Consider the following 15,130-nt stretch of genomic DNA (forward strand, 5'->3'; position numbering starts at 1 on the left):
TCCTCTCCACCCATACCTTTGGAACGACAGTATCTCCAAATTGCTGCTGTCTGGACCACTGACTTTCTGGCACTCTCATTCTAGCCACTTAGTTCAGACACCACTTTCTTTTTTTTTTTTTTGGTTTTTGGGCCACACCCGGTGACGCTCAGGGGTTACTCCTGGCTATGCACTCAGAAGTCGCTCCTGGCTTGGGGGACCATATGGGACGCCGGGGGATCGAACCGCAGTCCGTCCTAGGCTAGCACAGGCAAGGCAGGCACCTTACCTCTAGCGCCACCACCCGGCCCCCAGACACCACTTTCTACTCACCGTTTTCTACCTGTCCCTCATTCACATTTGCCCCTCCTAACAACAGTGGGAACAGTGGGCCTGTCCCCTTGGTGGTGGCGGCCCTAGCTCCCAGCGAGGGGCTCTGACTCAGCAGGGTTGCAAGTGCCTGAGAAGTCCCTTTCTTGAACTTAAGGGGCAGAGATGTGGGCAAATGCCATTCCAAATGCTTGTCAGTCCCAGAGCGCCCTCCTTTCACCGGATTTCACACCTCACAATCTCGGGGAGCATCGTAAGCGCATGACTTACCCGACTCATCTCCCAGTGCGATAGGCTCCGGGGCAGGGCTGGGCCAGGCTGCAAGGCTGCAGAGATCAGAGTCAAGGCTTCTACCCAGCTGTCCCACTGGCTCCAGGAGCTCCCAGATCTTCATCTCATTCACCCCACAGTCCCACCAGATAACAGAGGCCCCTCTAAGGGTCTAAGGGGACCGACCTGGTTCCTTCTTGGTGTTCTTGGCAAGGACAGGTAGAGCGGGGAGCTCCTCTTCTTCGGTACCTTCATCTTCTCCTTCTTTGTCACTGTCGGACGAGAGAGCTGGCCCAGGAGCAAGCATGGAGGGGGTCTCGTGTCTGTGACCAAAACAAGAGACCAGTCCCAGGGGGCTGTGTGAAAAACAGGTGCCAGGAGGACAGCAGGTACATGGGCACATGGAGGACATCACCTGACACCCTGCAGCCAGTGCTTACCGGTTTGGTCCAGCAGACATTTGTGGAGAAGATGGTCCTGGTGGTTTGTTCCCTCGCTGCCGCTGGCGCAGCTCAGCCAGACGTTGCCTCATGCTGATGGTCATCTCGGAGCTCAGGCGCCACACAAATATGCAGCTGCAGAGAACCACCGAGTCAGGGAGGGAAGGCAGGGAGAGTTGGGGTGGGGTGTCCCTCCCACCCCCATTCCAAAGGGCACCAAGAGACCAGAGCCATGGAAGATCCGAGCGATCCTCCAGCTCAGCCCGACCTCCCAGAGCTGGCACATACAAGTGGGCAGAGCAGGGCCAGGTGGGTATCAGAAAAGCTGGATCCTGCTCACCTGTCTCCTGACACAGAGATGAGATGTCTGCAGTCATTACTGAACTTCATGCCAGTGACAATCTCTGTGCAAGACAAAGAACACAGCCTCATAAGTCACTTCGGATTCCCTACCAGGATTCTGCCCCAACAGTGGAGATGGGGTGGCTGGAAGGGAGGGGAGACTATTCTGCTGACCTCCAAGAGACCGACAGAAGAAATGGGCCAGGGCTGAAGATGACACTCACCTGAGTGGCCGAACATGGTAGCCACACACTCGCCTGAGGAGAAGTCAAAAATGGAGAGGTTTTTGTCAGAGCAGCTGGTGGCAATGTAGATCCCTGAAGGGTCTGTCTGCACCTGAGAAGTGACCTCACAGTTGGAGGAGGCTGGAAACACAGCCCCTACTGGCCAATCCAGAGAGCCCACCCCAGGCCTCACCTTGATGAGAGTACCATCCTCTCCCTGGGAGCCTTTGAACAGCTTCTTCTGCTTCCCGCTGCTGATGTTAAAGATCCTGGGAAGAAGTACTACAGGTCAGCACAGCAGTGGCAGAAATGCAACAGCAGGGGCCAGAGTGAAAGCACAGTGGTAAGGCGTTTGCTTTGCACACGGCCAACACAGGACGAATCCTGGTTCAAATCCCGGCATCCCATATATCCCATATGATCTCCTGAGCCTGCCAGGAGCGACTTCTGAGCATAGAGCCAGGAATAACTCCTGAACGCTGCCAGTTGTAACCCAAAAACCAAAAACCAAAAATAAATAAATAAATAAACAAACAAATAAATAAATAAATAAAAGCAACAGTACCCACCACCTCCCAGGTGCTCTGAGGGCACACGTATGCAATGTCCCAGACAGAGAGACGTGGGGACTAAGATGCCTAGAGTTGACTCCTCAGACACATGGGAACAGGTGGTAGGAAAGGGGTACCCACCGAATATTCCGATCCTGACAGCCGATGGCTGTGTACTTCCAGCTGGGCTCCACATCCATGTCATAGAGGGTCGTCTTCCGCACAACATGGTGTGTCCGTGTAAATTGTACTCCATCTCCAGACTGCAGACAGGGAGCATGTGGGCAGACCCCATACCCACTCACCTCCCAGCCCCATCTACCCAAAAGCTTAGGACCCTCACCTTCTGGGCGGTGCGGAAGTAGATGCTCTTGTCTGCCCCACAGCTGATCATACGCACTTTCCCATCACTGGCTGCTGCAGGAGAAAATGACTGTTAATCCCTGCTCTTACCACAGTGAGCAGCCTCTCCACCTTCCCTCCAGGAGCCCACAAGACCTACTCTAAAGGGCTGCAACCTCCAGCTGCATCAGGGGCTTTCCCTCTGCATCATGTCTTTCCTGTCCCTCCATGGTCAGTCATCCTGACTGGCTGTTGGGCCCCTGGGCCTAGCAGCCATACCCCACCCATTTCCTTAGCCAGCCTGCTGTTCCCAGACACTGTCCCATCTCCCCAGAAGCTGGGCAGACTTCTCGTGGGAGCAGGAGACCAGTGGCGGTGGGTATGTGAAGGGGTCTCAGCCACACTGTCCTACCTGCAAACTTGACAGCTGTGATGGAAGACGAGTGCTCGTCCAGGGTCTGCTGTAAACTATACTCACGGCCTGCGTCTAGCACATGGATGAGCCGGTCCCGGCTTGCAGATGCCAGCAGCTTCAGACCTGGGATGGAAACACCCTGTCAGCCCACAGTGCCTCAGCTCAGAAAGGAGGGCAGTGCCTATAACTATACCTGCAAGGAACCCAACTGAAAACTGCAGGTTTGCAGCATCCCCATCTCCACTGTGCTAGACGGCCAGGCCCTCTGGACTGTACCTGTGTCGGGCTTCGAGTACTCCAGGCACAGGATCTCTGAGTCATGGGCTTCCACCTTCAACATCTCACTTAAGGACTGCAGCTCATGCACCCTGCAAAAGGGGAGCCAATCCTTCAGGTCAGAAGTCATAGGGGGTCACTGCCAGCTACAGGGGAGACTCGCAAACCTTCTCTACCTCTTCTCCCCCAAACTTCTTGTTGTTGTTAATTATCATGAACTTTGGAATTTTCAAGCTTTGAGAACAGTTGCATTGAGTATACAGAGCTTCCACAGTTCCCTCACCTCATTCTCCCTTGTATCAACATCTCAGGATATTGGCACCAAGACAATGAAAGCCAGAGTGTGAGCTTCAACAGCTTTTCTATGCTCTTTTCCAGCACTCTAGCATCTACCCAGAGACCAAATAACACTGAACTGCTATTTCCCCTGGTCTCCTCCATTTTTCTCTGATCCTATGACCCTGTCCTCCTGCCAAGGATCGATAAGCTTGACTAGATTTTATCCTCCGTTTCTTGAGACTGAGCCGAGTTTACCCATTCTTATGAGAATGCCACAGAATACTTCCTGTATAGGTTTCATAATGTTGACATGAGGCTATTTAAGCTTGATCACTCGGTTAAGGTAATTTCTGCTATGTATGTCTTGTCATTGCAAAATTATATGGTAACTTGTTTATAAGACCTTGTCCCCAAATCTTTCTAAGCTAAACTTCCCAAAGGTTGTAGCTTTGAGACCTTAGTCCTGGATGGTGCGCCTGCAGGCCGGGTCTCACCTGAGTGTGCCTACTCGGTCTCCTGAAGCAAGGTGCTGTCCATTAGGGCTGATACACACAGAGCGGATGCCCACCCGGGGATCCATCAGGGAACTGTCAGCTTTGTCTCCTCCCGGCAGCTCTGTGTCCAGCAAGGCCTGAGTGTTCCCATCCACGTAGATGATCTTGATGAGGTCCTAGGGGAACAGGAGAAGGAGGGTGAGGCCAGAACATACGTGGCCAGAACATGTATGGTTGAAAGGGCTGAGGTGTGGCCAAGTTAAACCCCTGGCCTGCCCAGCCTGGTGCCAACTGGAAGCTGGAAGATCAAGATCTGGGGTTCAGATCCTGCCCAGCCAGCCTGGGTACAAAGGCTGAGAGCCTGGGGTGCTCCCAGAGCATGCAGGGGGTGTTCCGGGATCTCAAGGCTCACATTGCTGAGGATGTTTCGGTGCAAGGTGGATCCATGGACTCCAGAGCTTTCAGTGTTCCAGAGGCGGATGGTGTTGTCTGAGGAGCAGGTAATAAAGGAGCTGGGGGGCAGGCAGGCCTGGTTACTGTCCTTCACTTCAGGGTAGACCTGCAAGGGCACAGGGAGCAAAGACTAGTCTCCAGGACCAGAGCAATAACGTAGCAGGTAGGGGACTTGCCTTATATGTGTCCAACTTGGATTAGGGCGCCACATAGTATGCCTTGATCACTGCTGGCAGAAGTGGCCTCTGAATACAGACCAAGAGGAAGCCCTGAGCACATCCAGGTGTGGCCCAAACAACAACAACAATAACCAAAGACCAAAAAATGTCCAGTTTCCATTTCAGTGCTCCTGTACTAGAGACAGAGGATGGGAGAGGGGAGGGCCGTACATGGCCATATGCTGTGACATGCATCATGATGGAGATAATTCACCAAGCACCAGGTACTTTTCTGTTTTCTAGGTAAGTTCTTTGACCTGATATTTTTTGGTTTGTTTTGGTTTTGGGAGCCACACCTGGTGACACTCAGGGGGTTAATCCAGGTTCTGTACTCAAATGGGATTCAGGGGACCATATGGGGTGCCTGATAATCAAAAGTGAATTGGCCACATTCTAGGCAAATGCCCTACCTTATGTATTATCATTCAAATCCCCTTAGACTGATTCTTGAAAAGTGAAACATGTCAAGTATGTCACTTTACAACTGAGAAAACTGAGACTAGGGCAATTTCAGTGACTTGTCCAAGGTCACCTACTCAAGGACTGGACTAACAGAGGATGGGCAGGGGCACACTGGAAGAAACCATCCAGCTCTAGGCTTAGGAGCTGGGGGAGGGGGTACAGATATACAGAGTGTGTGGTGGAGAAGATAGGCAGCAGAAAAGTCAGGTGAGACTTGGAGGTCCCTCCCTTCCTTTGTTCCCATGCTTACAGTGGTATCCCAGAAGAGCCAGCCAGTCAGCCTCCTGCCAGCTCCGTTCACATACCTCCACACTCCAGACGCAGGAGGAATGATACAGAGCTGAGTACACCTTGCCCACTTTCTTGGGATCCCTCACATCCCAAACATAAATGCTGTGGTCATTGTAAACACAAGACAGCCACTGATTCGTAGGATCAAACGTCAAGGCGATGGTGTCTGGGTACCTGGCATTGTTCACGCTAGAGAAAAGACGGCTGTGGGAACAGAACAGGACATGTAGCAGTAAGGAAGGGCAAAGGCTTGAAGGGAACAAAACAAGAAGCCACCTTTGGCCCTGCAGGTTTGCAAACAACTGATTGAGAGAAGAAAGTTGACCCCATGGCCCTGGCTGCAGACCTGGGCTCCTCCTGATGGATGAACTAAGACACTGTCAAAGAATGCCAGCACCATATAAGCCAACTGCAGCCAGGACAGCACAGAACAAATACAAGAATCCATAGGGATGTGTGAATACCAGTTCACATAGTATATCTTTGCAAACCATGGAAATGGCAGCTGCCCTTCCCAATCTTACTGACAGTTCTCACCATAGCTAATCCCACCCACCTGTGGAGGAAGAGCCCAGTGGAAGAATGCAGTGGGAGCTGCCTTGCCATTAGGGCCAAATCTCTGTTGTCCCACATGTGCTGAGCACAATCCCCGCAGCTATGCTGTGTGTATTCTGTGACACTGCCAGCATGTTCTGGTCACAGTGGAGCCAGGACTGTATCTGAGATCACCAATGTGGGATACAAACTCTAACAAGGACAACTAAACCATGTGACCAGAAAAAGTGCTCCAGATGAGCACATGTGAGCATACTACAACAGAGAGCACTGTGATGGAGGGAAGGCATGGGCAGCACAATGTGTAGTATCATAGTTAAAATTATGCTGGCAAAAAAAAAAAAAAAAAAAGTAAAGATAGTATGGTAATAGGGGCTGGAGTAATAGCACAGCAGTAGGGCATTTGCCTTGCATGCAGCTAACCCAGGACGAACCTGGGTTCGATCCCCAACATCCCATATGGTCTCCAGGAGTATAGTTATTCCTGAGTGCATAGCCAGGAATAAACCCCGAGCGTCACTGGGTGTGCTCCCCCCCAAAACCCCCCCAAAACTTGTGCTGGCACCGTCCTCTGAAAGGACAGGGGCAGGGAAGAATGAAATTAAACAAAATTGATTAATATAGAGTCTGGGAGCAAAAGTACAGTGGGTAGGGTGCTTGGCTTTGCATGCTGCTGCCCCTGATTCAATCCCTGGCATCCCATATGGTCCCTTGAACACTGTTTGCAGTAATTCCTAAATGCAGAGCCAGGAGTAACCCTGAGCACTGCCAGGTATGGCCCAAACAAAGAAATAAAAAAATTAAAATGTTTAATAAAGTCAATTATAGAAATACTCGCATCTCTGGACAACATCCAAAAATAACAAATTGTCAATCCTTTCACACATTCCTCAACTCCTCAAAGGCAAGCCCACGATATATCACAGGAACCCCTAGTGCAGCTTCCTTGCTTATAATAAGTATCGTTAAACCTTAGGGGCTAGAGAGATAGTATAGGGGTCAGTCACTTGCCTTCACGTGGCCAGTCTGGATACAGTCCCAGCACCCCACGTGGTCCTGAGCACTGCCAGGACTACCATATTTGCCGGCGTTTAAGATGACTTTTGAGGGCCGGGCGGTGGCGCTAAAGGTAAGGTGCCTGCCTTGCCTGCGCTAGCCTTGGACGGACCGTGGTTCGATCCCCCGGTGTCCCATATGGTCCCCCAAGCCAGGAGCGACTTCTGAGCGCATAGCCAGGAGTAACCCCTGAGCGTCACCAGGTGTGGCCCAAAAACCAAAAAAAAAAAAAAAAAAAAAAAAAGATGACTTTTGAAACGAAAAAAGTCAACCGAAAATCGGGAGTCGTCTTATACGCCGAGTATATCCCGAAAAAAGTCTCGATATGCTGCTAAACGAAAATCATCTGGATATTGCCATGAAACTAATTTTCCAACTCGATCCTGCACCAATCACTGCAAGGCTGCTCGGACCACCTCTCTAACTCTGCCAATCCAAGCAGGCTTTTGATGCATGCAAATTAGACAATGTTCTGGACCCAAATGTACACTGTAAATGTAAAAAGCCTGCTCAGATTGGCCAGAGTCAGAGAGGAAGTCTATGACAGTAGAACCTTTGAACCTCTGCTTGTTGTGATTGGCTCACTGTGGTACATACAGTTGCAGCACAGGAACGTTCTGTCTTATACAGCGAATATAGGCCTAAACCTATGTTTTAACTGTAAAATTAGGGGGTCCGTCTTATACGCCGGCAAATACGGTAATTGCTAAGTTTAGAGTTAGGATTAACCCTGAGCACTGCTGAAAGTGGCCCAAAAGCCGTAATGATAATATAACAGTAACAGCAACAACCTTACAGTGACATTTGCTTATAGAGGTGCTTCCTGTCACCTCTGGGATGTTCATGCACTCTGCCACAGTCCTTGAAGCAGAAGCAAGGAAGTCGGGCACACAGTACCAACTCTGGAGAGGGCTGGGCCCTGCAGCTTACCTGGCTTCTGTGATGCTGGCTACGTCCGTGCCCAGGGCATGTGGCCGGGGCAGGGTGCTGAGGAAGTGTAAGTTGGAGGGGTTGAAGAGGCGTACAGTGCCATCGGCACAGCCGCAGAAGATGTAGTCCTGGCTCACAGAAATGCAGTGGGCTACGGTGGTCTGCGGGCAGAGGGGCACGTGGGTCAGCCTGGCCACCTGTCGCCCCCCTAACCAGTCTCCTATCAGGGCCAGCTGAGAGAGGAGCCCTCCTGTGAGCTGCAGGGCTCTGGGGGCGGTGATTGGGCAAAAAGGATGTATAAGCAGCAGTGGCCAAGAACACCAGGACAGCAAAGGCCCATGAGGAGAATGGAAGAGCAGGAGGACAGGAGGGTCTAGGCCCCACTTACTGTGAAGCTGTCTGTGTTCTGAGCAGAAGAGGAAAGCAGGGAAAACAGAGTAGAGAGAGAGCAGAGAGGAGCTGGTTATCCGGGCTGGGGCTGGCGGACCCCCCCTGCCTCCCCAGTGGTCTTCACAGGCTAGTGCAGCTCAGGACACTTACTCTCAGCTCCACCCACTTGTCCAGCAGCCTGCGGTCGCTAAACTCGCACAGCAGCCCCGAGGACGTGATGCAGAAGGTGCTGTCGGCCTTTTTCCCGCGCCCACAGGCCACATCCGTGAACAGGTTGTTGCGCAGCTCACCCAGCAGCCCTGAGCGGCCCAGCAGTGGCACGGTGGTGTTCACCTAGAGACACACATGCTGCTGCCACCCACAACTGAGCTTCCCCCGGACTGGGAAAGCAGAGCCTCTGAACCCCTGCCCCACTGCTTGGCCTATGTACAGGGGCACTCCTAGGTACGGCTGAAACACAAGCAGAGGGAAACTGAGTGTGCCTGTATTGGGGTGTGAATGTATATGGGGGGAGCATGTGTGATTTGGGGCTTTTATGAGTGTTAGTATGTATCAGGGGTGTGCAAGACTCAGACCCTTACCTTTGAGGTCTTGCTGTCATCAAGGTACCAGAATTTGATGTGCCGGTTGCCTGCAGTGACAAAGTAGCTGCAATCTTCAGAAAAGGACACGGCTGTCACCCGGCTAGACACCTTATTGGAGGCCACCACAATGTTTTTCTGGAGGGAGTGAAAGCCAAGGAAGTGTCAAAAGCAGCTTCTTTTTCTTTTGGCTTTGGGCCACATAGGGCAATACTCAGAGGTTATTCCTAGCTCTGTGCTGAGGAATTACTTCTGGCAGGCTTTGGGAGACCATATGGGGTGCCAGGAATCAAATCCAGGATTCGGCTGTGTGCAAGGCAAATGCCCTCCCCACTGTACTATCACTCCAGCACCCAAGGGCAGCTTTATAGGGCAGAGAAAGAGGATAAGTGGATCAAAGAGAATGTATGGGTGAGATTTGAACTTAGAAAAATGTTTTTGGTGCTGACAAGAAAGCTCAGCATCAGAACACAGGCTTTGCATGCAGGAATTCTGGGTTTGAGCACCAGCACCTCATGGTACCAACATATATCTGAGAGTGATCCCCAATGACAGAGCCACAAGTAACCCTGGGTCAATGTCAAGTGTGCTTCTAAATAAAAAAATAAGTGTTTCTTAGAGTCAAGGAAATGGCTCAAAGGACACCCCCGCACTCCCCCCCCTCCACCCCGCACTACAGGCTTTCTCCATTTCCTATGGGTTCCTTGAAGGCATCAAACCAGCCTCTTTCCATAGACATGCTGGTTTCACAGCTACTCTTTTTCTGCTTCAGATTATTTCCTAGGAGGAGGACCATGGTCAGCAGCATGGATGCTGGGGCACAGGTAGGCAAGCTTCCTGCCTCTCCAGCAGGCCCTCAGACCCTGAGGCTGCGAGGCCAGTCCCCAACTCACCTTCCAAGACCACACGTTGACGATCATGTCATGCTGGTAACCCACGGAGACAATGTACTTGGCACTTGGGGAGAAGGCAACGCAGGCCACCCCATACTTATGCTCCTGCAGCTCTGCCACCTGGCTATGCTCGGCCACATCCCATACACGCACAGCTGGCATGTGCCCACTCTATAGAGAGACAGGGAATGAGGGTGAGGACCAACATCGATGCCTCCACCACCTCCCCAGCTACCAGCTGACTGCCCCAGCAAAATCAGGAGCAGATCAAGCACGGATAACGCAACAGGAAACAGAACATGCATCTGGGGCAACAAAGACAACTGAGGAGAAACAGGCCTGGTTTTGTTCAACATCTTTGTGGGGGAGGATCTGTGCCTCTATACTTATGCCAAGCCTCTGGGAGGATTCTTGAAGACAACCAGAACTCCAACCACCCAATGGCAACCCCCTCAACCTCTGCTTTCTTCCAGTTAGAGAAGGGGAGGAATTCTGTTCCTTTCCAGCAGGGGGCCCCAGGAGATCAGTAATGGGTATCAATGGTCAGTAGGAATTGGTTAGAGGGAAGTCTGGGGTACGGTCTCAACCCAAACTAAAGAATCAGAAAGAGCAGGATAGGCCCAGCACTAGTCATATGCATATACACAGCCTTCCAGGTTATTCTAACTTACATCAAGATTCAAGAATTCGGGGCCGGGCGGTGGCGCTAAAGGTAAGGTGCCTGCCTTGCCTGCGCTAGCCTTGGACGGACCAGGTTCGATCCCCCGGTGTCCCATATGGTCCCCCAAGCCAGGAGCAACTTCTGAGCACATAGCCAGGAGTAACCCCTGAGCGTTACTGGGTGTGGCCCAAAAACCAAAAACCAAAAAAAAAAAAAAAAAAAAAAAAAGATTCAAGAATTCTTTTTTTTTTTTTTTTTTTTTTTTTGGTTTTTTGGGTCACACCCAGTAGTGCTCAGGGGTTCCTCCTGGCTCTACACTCAGAAATCTCTCCTGGCAGGCACGGGGGACCATATGGGATGCCAGAATTTGAACCAATGACCTTCTGCATGGAAGGCAAACGCCTTACCTCCATTCTATCTCTCTGGCTCCAAGAATTCTTTCAAGGATCATATAGTATACATGTTAACACACTCCTACACTCATAAGATAGACATTGTGTACATACATACCATACAGACATTCACAGTCATACAACAAACACAGTGGAATATTATATGGCTGTGAGAAAAGATGAAGTCATGCAATTTGCTATTCTATGATGGACCTGGAAAGCATCAGGCTGAGTAAAGGTAGTCAGAGGAGAGGGACAGACACAGAATGGAATGCTCTCTCTCATATATGGGATGTAGAGAAACATAGCAGGGGTGTAACAACTGCACAAGGCTAAGCAAAACTGAGAAATGGTCTTTAGTCGGAAGGTTACAAAGAGGGAGGAATGTGGGAAGGGGTATTTTATGCTTTATATATATATATATATATATATATATATATATATAAAAACAAACTCATTTCAAGGCTCAGCAAAAACAGTGAAGCCAAATGGCAGCAGCCTTCTGTTCCTAGAACCAGGGCCACCTGCATCCCTCACCCCAACCCCATGGTCCCTTCCCTCACTCACCTCTCCAGTGACCAAGTACTTGCCATCAGGGGAAAAGGCGAGGGCAGTAATGGTCTTCCTACAACAGAAGAGCCAGCTCAGTGTGTCTGCAGTCAGGCCTAAATCTGCTCCCCTCATAGACTCCTGTGGCCCACAAGGCATTTCCTGCTCTATCCCAGAGTCCAGAGAACCCAGACAACAGCCCCCTCAGCACCTCAGAGGTGCACACTTACCGGGAGCTGTTGAGAATGTGGTGCTGCTTATGTTTCCTGGGATTGAACAGCACAACCACGCACCTAGGCAGGAAGGGGACACATTCAGCATCAATACAGTTCTGGATGGCTGCTGAGCTACCCAGCAGTGACTTTCAGCAGTTCCCTGAAGTTGTGCCACGCAGGTCCCCGAGCAGTAAAGCCACCCAGAGCAGTAGGATGGGCGGGCAGTCCCAGGCATCCAGTGTTGCAAGGAAGGCCACAGCCTCTCATGTGGATGCCCAAGTGCATAGTTGGCAGGGGGCCAGCCCCTCTCCACTCTGGTGTGAGAGGAGGAAAGGGATGAGAGCAGAGGGCCCCAAGAGCCTTCTGCAGGACTGGAGCAGGATGGTCTGAGAAGTCTGATCCAGGCCTAGAGTTTTGTAGTGTCCAGCTCTGACAAGCCCTATTTTTTTTTTTTTTTTTTGGTTTTTGGGTCACACCCAGCAGTGCTCAGGGGTTACTCCTGGCTTCATGCTCAGAAATCGCTCCTGGCAGGCTCGGGGGACCATATGGGACGCCGGGATTCGAACCGATGACCTTCTGCATGAAAGGCAAATGCCTTACCTCCATGCTATCTCTCCGGCCCCGACAAGCCCTACTTATAAGGAGACTGAAGGGTCTTCCACCTCACCTCAGACTGCCAGGAGACAACCAGGACCTCTTCTGCCTACCTGCAGAGAAGCAGGGAGGTGCCTCTCCCACCAGATGGAAAGACTAAGTGGGCTCAGGTTCAGTGCTCTGAGGGGAGCGCTGTGCTAGGAGTAGGAGGCAAGGAGCCCCACTGCCCTCTGCCTCAAGTTCCCTCCACAATAACCTGCACAAGGGAGAAGAGAGTTGCACCCCTAACCTTGTTTAGTGGGAAGCCCAAGGAGCTCTGTATCAGAACCCTTTTCTCAGGCTAGAGTGATAGTACAGCAGGTAGAGCATTTGCCTTCCATGTTGCTGATCTGAGTTTGATCCCTAGCAATCCATATGGGCCCCCAAGCCTGCCAGGAGTGATTTATTTATTTTTAGTTATTTTGGTTTTTGGGTCACACCCGGCAGCACTCAGGGGTTATTCCTGGCTCTATGCTCAGAAATCGAACCACTGTTCTTCTGCATCTGAGGCAAACGCCTTACTGCTGTGCTATCTCTCTGGCCCCCCAGGAGTAATTTCTTAGTGCAGAGCCAGGAATAATCCCTGACCGCTGCTAGACATGGCCCCAAAACTAAAACAACCCTATTCTCCTTGCTAGAAACTGGAAGCAAAGGAAGGTGAAAACTGCTCCTACGCATGTGGCTAGGCTTCAAACTACTCAAAGATGCAGATTAACAGAATCCTTCCTCACTCATTTCTTCATCCTTCCCTATTACTTTGTTTTACCTCATATTGTTGCATTTTTCTATAGTGCAGGATATGCTTGTTACTCATTGGACGGAAGCACCTTTGAATGGAAGCACCCTTTGGATTGGTCTCTTACCCTACCTGTTCTCCACCCCAGGGTGTGTACTGGGTGCACTCCCCAATACAGACCCCAGGTCTCAGGGGAAAACCGCTTGTGGTTTCAGGTTTTCAACAACTAAACTTTCTGCTTGCAGGTTTTAGTGCTAGAAGCAGGCTTATGGTGAAAGTTCCTGAACGCATTTTATCCCCTTAACTGTGTGTGGATTATTTGCTTCCAGACCGCATCTCTCCAATCCCCTGGGATTAGAGCATGAGGCTTCTGCTACACCTCCCCACCCCATTTTTCCTTTGTTCCCCTTCCTCCTTCCTTTCTCTCTTCTCTCATTATAACAACTTGGGGTCTCAGGCTTCCCTTCTAGAATGTCATGTCACAAAAAATTTTAAATATATGATGACAAAGAGGGGCTAGCAGGAGAGCACAAGGGTTAGGGCACTTGTCCTGCATGCAGCCAATCCTGGTTTAATCCCAAGCACCACATATAGTTCCCCTAAGCCCCATCAATAGTGACCCTGAGCACAGGCAGATATGGCACAAATCTCCCCTTGAAAATATCATTGTCTCTCTTCTTTCCCAACACATATTTGTGTGTGTGCATGTGTGCGCGTGCATGCAGACTCACATACACATACACAGATTTTATTAGGGACAGGACATAGGGGTCAGGGTTCTCCAAAACAGCTCAGGGAAACTTAGCACATGAAGGTGCTCAGAGAAAGGAGCTTTTAAATTTAAAGACAGTCAAGGTTAACCCTCCAGCAAGCTCTGAAGAAGGAAGAGCCAGGCTTTAAAGGCCTTTTCCCTTCCAGGATTATATTCCCAGCAAATATTCCGTGGCACATGTAACAGCTGATGCCAGCATCCCTGGCTAAATGCCCTTGGGACTACGACCAACCAAACATCTTACAGGGTTCCAGCTCTGCTCCTGTCCAACTATGCATCTCCATCTCCCACTCTCCCAGTCTGATCCTCTCCTGTGCCTTCCCAGGAACCGAAGTCCACTCCCTGGCCAAAGTATTCCTGCCTGCTTCTAGCCCCCTTCCATGTGCCATCAGAGGTCATAACACATTCATTGGTCTCTCTAACCACTGTGTTCCTAGGAGATCCAGGCCCTCTACAGCTGTACAAAAATCATTTAGGGAAGGTTGAAGCCTCCTGGGTTCTAGAGACTGTAGTCTTAGCAGGCCTCACTCTCCTCCCTGCCCTGTGGCCCACTTGTGCCACAGAGAGAGAGGGACTCCAGTCCTTAGAGCAGGGGTCTCAAACTCAATTTACCTGGGTACCGAAGGAGGCAAAGTCAGGGTGAGGCAGGGCCACAAAAGGGATTTCATTTACCGAATATTCGCAATAAAAAAATCGCATTAGTAAGAAAAATTGCATTAAACACTTGCATACCCCAAACAGAACTGTTCGGGGTAAGCGAATGTTTAATGCTATTTTTTTCCTTACTAATGCGATTTTTATTGTGATTTACCTAATAATCGCGAATACTGCGATATTTGAAAGCTGGCCACGGGCCGTGAATTTGAGACCCCTGCCTTAGAGGCAGTCTTGAGAAACTGGGGCAGGAGTGGTGCTGCAGCTGGAAATGAGGGTCTGCATCCATGTTCTGACATGTACAGCTCTGCAACCCTGAGAGCTCACAGGCTCTTCATCTGTGGCTAAGGAGGCTGTTACTAAGACTTCTATGGAGAGTGAATGCTTTTTCCTGACAGGGACTGGAGCCTTGCTAATGCATGTCTTCTTAATGGGACTTCTGAAAAGGAGGATGAAAAAAGGGAATCCCAGAAGTATGAAATGAGGTGCTGAGGGACTATGTGAAGGTTTTCCTTTGGAAGAAAGGAGAGGAGTCCAAAAAGGGGGTGAGACGTAGGTTATCCTGAGGGGGGGAATCAAGACAAAGGAGCTGGGATATTGTTGGAGGGAAGTATCTGTACCTTAACTGACTTATAAACTCGGGGCCAGAGCGATAGCACAGTGGTAGGGCCTTTGCCTTGCACACAGCTAATTCTGATTCTATCCCTGGTGTCCCATATGATTCCCCCCAACCTGCCAGGAATAACC

At 50.6% G+C, this 15,130-nt stretch overlaps 1 protein-coding gene across 1 annotated transcript in view; it reads right to left on the minus strand.

Annotated features, from left to right (window-relative positions):
* Positions 1-15,130, minus strand: part of MAPKBP1 (mitogen-activated protein kinase binding protein 1) — a 58,084-nt gene that overhangs the window by 4,900 nt on the left and 38,054 nt on the right. Inside the window, exons 3-22 of the mRNA XM_049782400.1 lie at positions 11,604-11,666; positions 11,392-11,449; positions 9,772-9,942; positions 8,879-9,016; positions 8,448-8,630; positions 8,296-8,313; positions 7,908-8,068; positions 5,381-5,570; positions 4,355-4,501; positions 3,943-4,118; positions 3,170-3,261; positions 2,891-3,016; positions 2,480-2,550; positions 2,278-2,399; positions 1,779-1,854; positions 1,586-1,697; positions 1,360-1,423; positions 1,020-1,154; positions 766-902; positions 580-635 (exon numbers count right to left, since the gene is read on the minus strand). Coding sequence (XP_049638357.1) covers positions 580-635; positions 766-902; positions 1,020-1,154; positions 1,360-1,423; positions 1,586-1,697; positions 1,779-1,854; positions 2,278-2,399; positions 2,480-2,550; positions 2,891-3,016; positions 3,170-3,261; positions 3,943-4,118; positions 4,355-4,501; positions 5,381-5,570; positions 7,908-8,068; positions 8,296-8,313; positions 8,448-8,630; positions 8,879-9,016; positions 9,772-9,942; positions 11,392-11,449; positions 11,604-11,666 — 2,296 coding nt within the window. The remainder of the gene's footprint in view (positions 1-579; positions 636-765; positions 903-1,019; positions 1,155-1,359; positions 1,424-1,585; positions 1,698-1,778; positions 1,855-2,277; positions 2,400-2,479; positions 2,551-2,890; positions 3,017-3,169; positions 3,262-3,942; positions 4,119-4,354; positions 4,502-5,380; positions 5,571-7,907; positions 8,069-8,295; positions 8,314-8,447; positions 8,631-8,878; positions 9,017-9,771; positions 9,943-11,391; positions 11,450-11,603; positions 11,667-15,130) is intronic.

This window comes from Suncus etruscus, chromosome 10, assembly GCF_024139225.1.
Source record: "Suncus etruscus isolate mSunEtr1 chromosome 10, mSunEtr1.pri.cur, whole genome shotgun sequence".
Classification (NCBI taxonomy): domain Eukaryota; kingdom Metazoa; phylum Chordata; class Mammalia; order Eulipotyphla; family Soricidae; genus Suncus; species Suncus etruscus.